This window comes from Anarrhichthys ocellatus, unplaced genomic scaffold (genome assembly GCF_004355925.1).
Source record: "Anarrhichthys ocellatus isolate YVR2014 unplaced genomic scaffold, GSC_Weel_1.0 scaffold2311, whole genome shotgun sequence".
Lineage (NCBI taxonomy): Eukaryota > Metazoa > Chordata > Actinopteri > Perciformes > Anarhichadidae > Anarrhichthys > Anarrhichthys ocellatus.
The window spans coordinates 1-4,182 of record NW_022282285.1 but is presented as its reverse complement, the minus strand read 5'-3'; the positions used below and the strand labels follow the sequence as shown (position 1 = coordinate 4,182).

Genomic DNA, 4,182 nt, shown 5'->3' with positions numbered 1-4,182 from the left:
CATTTAGAAATAACAGAAACCTTTGTTTCAATCTGGCGAGAAAAAGTATTCTCCTCCCTTTGCCGAAATAGCTGGTCTTTTTTCGGAGGTTGTAGCAGTAATTTAGTGTTTTGTATGTTTAATGTGTTTTTAAAAATCCACAGATTGCTAAGAGATATATTTTATACTTATTTATTGTACAGACACAGTTGATCAAAATCTACAAGGGCCATCTTTTGAGTTGTAATGTTATTACTGTCCTGTATGTAAGAAACCATTATAGCTCCATTTAAAAAGATTAGTATCAGACACTCGTACTGCATATATGCATATGACTCTTGGTAAAGTTGGCTTGTTTTAAGTGTACACCAAAGGGATGTGTTGTATATGTGGATTGGGCCTGTAAAGTATTGAAGCTCCATGACTTTGAATTTCTTTGAGGACTTTTGTACAGAAATAAATGATGATGACCAGTTTGTCTGAATGTCATTGTGACTGAACCGCACATTTGTTTGTTCATGCAGAACAATCAAAGCAACATACAAGTACTGTGTTTTATGCTGACGTTTGACTCACATACCCTGTCATTTCCAGTATCCTTTATATTCTCAGCACCACGTGGAGGTCAGTCACATATCAGCATGACCACTAAGCCCTTTCTCACTGCTGATCAGCTGGTCATTCTATCCCATAGCGTAGCAACACAATAACAGCGTTGCTACTGTCTCTTTAAATATTATTGTCTCTCTGCCTTTAGTATATTCATGTTGCTGTTTCACACACACTCCATCAGCCCAGTGTCTGTGTGTTTCCAGTGTGAACCAAAGTGGATGGCAAATGAACCAAGCCGACCTCCAATTCCTCAGCAGAGAAGAAAACCCTTCTCCCTCTCATTTCCCTGTTCCGATTATTTCACCTGTCTCAACCTGATCGGCAACATGCATACAGCTAAATCCAGCAAACCATCCATGCATGACTCGCAGCCGAAAGTCTTTCAGCCTCTGCCTCATCTGCGTCCCTCGTTGCCGGCTGCTCGTTGCAGCGGCCTTATGCGCTTCGCATTAATTCCACTTCAAGCCTCTCAACAATCAAGGATTAAGACAAAATAAATAGTCAGGCAAATCGCCTTCTCAATCGGATACATGTGGTCAGGCTAGTATGTCAGTAGTTTCAAAGCAGTCCAAACCGCTCGCATGAGAGGACGGCAGCCATCCGCTCGTGGAATAAGATGACCGGCATTGAGTGATATGCAACATTCACGAGAAAGGACCACACCATCAACGGAATACCTTTAAGAATTTATTTGTGAGACATGAATGGAGGGCGAGGCTTGGACATGAACTTCGTCTAGTAGTAGGTCGGATGAGTTGTGGGGAGCTTCGTCTGGGGATCCACCGGGCACAACAACCCCCCTCGGGACCCTACGAAGAAGACAGGAAGAGAAGAGAGGGTTGGGAGGGGTGTGGAATGCGAGAGCGGAGCGGGATGAGCCAGGTAGCTATTTATAGGAATGCCGGAAGAGGTACACACAAGAGACACAGGAATAGAGGGACACACAGGGGAAACAGGAATAGAGGGACACACAAGAGACAGAGGAATAGAGGGACACACAAGAGACACATGAATAGAGGGACACACAAGAGACACATGAATAGAGGGACACACAAGAGACACAGGAATAGAGGGACACACAAGAGACACAGGAATAGAGGGACACATGAATAGAGGGACACACAAGAGACACAGGAATAGAGGGACACACAAGAGACACAGGAATAGAGATACACAGGGGAAACAGGAATAGGGGGACACACAGGAATAGAGGGACACACAAGAGACACAGGAATAGAGACACACAGAGGAAACAGGAATAGAGGGACACACAAGAGACAGGAATAGAGAGACACACAGGAATAGAGGGACACAGGGGAAACAGGAGGCACGGCCTGGCCATGACACATGCTGAACTCTATAATTTTACTTTATAACATACTTCACTATGATCATTTTTAGCATGTATTTTATTATTTTATTAAATACTGTACCGTTACATTTCATGACATTCAATATTGCTGTTTGTTTTACTACATAGTATGCTTTTGACATTTTATTGCCAAAATATAATTTGACATTTTTGACGTCATACTAGTATATTAAATAGCTAGTTATAATGTATTTTTATGGCATACTATATTATGACGGGGGAAAATGTTTTACATATTGCATTCAGGCTGTTAATTACAAAACGCAGCATGTTATTTAAAATATGTGAAAAAATATATTACGTTTTGTCAAGGCATTACATTTTTTTGTATTCCATACAAAGGGCCTTGAAGAGAAAGATACTAAAGCAGACGGTTCAGAGAGAGACGGTTCTGTCTGCAGTCCTCTGAATACACTGCCTGCTACATCGTGTTTCAGAGGGACGTTTCAGTGAAAGATACGATCAGGACTGAATTTTGAAAACACATGAAGTTCACATTGAAACCTGATTGTGAGTTAAGAGTGTGTGTTAACGAGCACTGTGTTTTCAATCAGTGTTATAGTGACTACTCCACTCTGTCCACTACTGGTGGACAGAGGTGCATCATAAACTAAGCTCTATGCATGGTCCCACTAGAGGGAAGCGTCGTCTTTTCATGTCTCTGTGCTGACCCTTTAACAGCTCAATGACGTGTGGAAAGGTTTCACTCCAACTGGTTCATGTGAACATGTTTGACTTCATACAGAAAGTTGGATTTCTGCCCTCCATGAACTGTAGTACATACTGGCCTCTCTGGGTCTTACCAATGTGCATTGAGCAGAACTCCTTTGATGTCAGCAGTCTGAAGAAATGACAATGTCGTCCATCAGAACGGGAGTGGTGTTGGGTTTAATCAGGGGACATTTTGCTTCCTGTTGGTCACACCTCAATCTACAATGCTTTTGTTTGACACAATATCCACATCATCAATGAAAATGTTCTTCTTTGCATATATCTTCTGAAGAAATCCAATATGATTGTATAAAATTGTTTTATTTTCATATTCAGTGAAAAATCAAACAGAAAATATGGGTGCTACTTTTGAATGTACTTGTAAATGCTGCTGGATGTGAACAAAGACAACAGAACACTTTGCAGTCCTGGAGGTCTGATGAACGGCTCTTAAATCAAGTACCTTTCAAACTAGATCTGAATGCATTGCTTTTCATTAGGTGAGAATCGAACAACAAAAAATATGTGAAGAACCCATACAGCATTGATTGAAAGAGCTCGTTAAACCATGACTTAATCACTGCAACATGTTCCAATGAGGGAGAGCTGGACCAGTCAGGGTTGCTCCCCCTGCAGCCCCCCCCAACAGCTTACTGCTGACAGGCTGGTTGTCACAATATGCATGTCTAAGGCCAGAAGAAAAGAGACCTGAGCCTCCATCACAGCTCCTGTTTCAGATGCCTGGCACTGTTCCCCTCTAAGTCGGGCTTCTTGGTCTCAGCCTTCTTTTTGCTCTTCTTCTTGGTGTTGACTTCGTTGGGCTGCTTGTATTTGGCGTCGTCTTTCTTGGCAGCCTTCCCGGGGAACACCTGTCCCTCCACGGTGACGTCCATACAGCGCTCCTGCGACACGAGGTAGTCTTTGACCTCCCAGGCCACACTGCCGTCCCGCAGCATGAAGATCACCCTGTTGGAGCCCACCACGAACCTGCAGGACAGGTGGATGACACATCATTCACTCACTGTTCATGGCGATGCTGTTGTATTCAGTGAGTGTATAACGGCTTCATTAACTTGTATGCATCATTAGGGACATTTTAGGCTTTTTCATTTTTCAATTGTTTCGGCTGTATATGAATATGGCATACATGTCCACATGGCTGTACGTTTTTTCTCAGCTACTAAAATGAGTCTATAATAAACAGAGTAGCCAAAATACAGACACTAAGCTCTAAGTGCCCCTAATAAAATCATGCATTCTTTTACCATTTCTCATGTTTGCTTCATAAGGCTGTGCTATGTTCATGTTTTCCACTGCTGCTGTATTTGATGTATCAAAATCATTGTTGCTAATCACTAACATATCCCAGACTGTGAAAAAAAAACAAAAAAAAAAACAGTGTTTAGTATAGAAAATGCTTATTTTGTCTTTCATTAAAAACAACAGTGGCATAATGTTAAGAAACTGGTCTTTGAAGAGTTAAAATTCAGAAAAGGAATGAATTCATG

General features: G+C 41.8%; 1 protein-coding gene across 1 annotated transcript; it reads right to left on the bottom strand.

The window, feature by feature from the left end:
- Positions 1-1,905: 1,905 nt before the first annotated feature.
- On the bottom strand, positions 1,906-3,684 carry LOC116378258 (LRP chaperone MESD-like; the record flags this gene model as incomplete). The annotated part of the gene is made up of 1 exon (XM_031840098.1): positions 1,906-3,684. A coding segment is annotated over one exon (291 nt), but the record flags the coding sequence as incomplete, so codon positions are not given.
- Between the last annotated feature and the right edge of the window lie 498 nt (positions 3,685-4,182).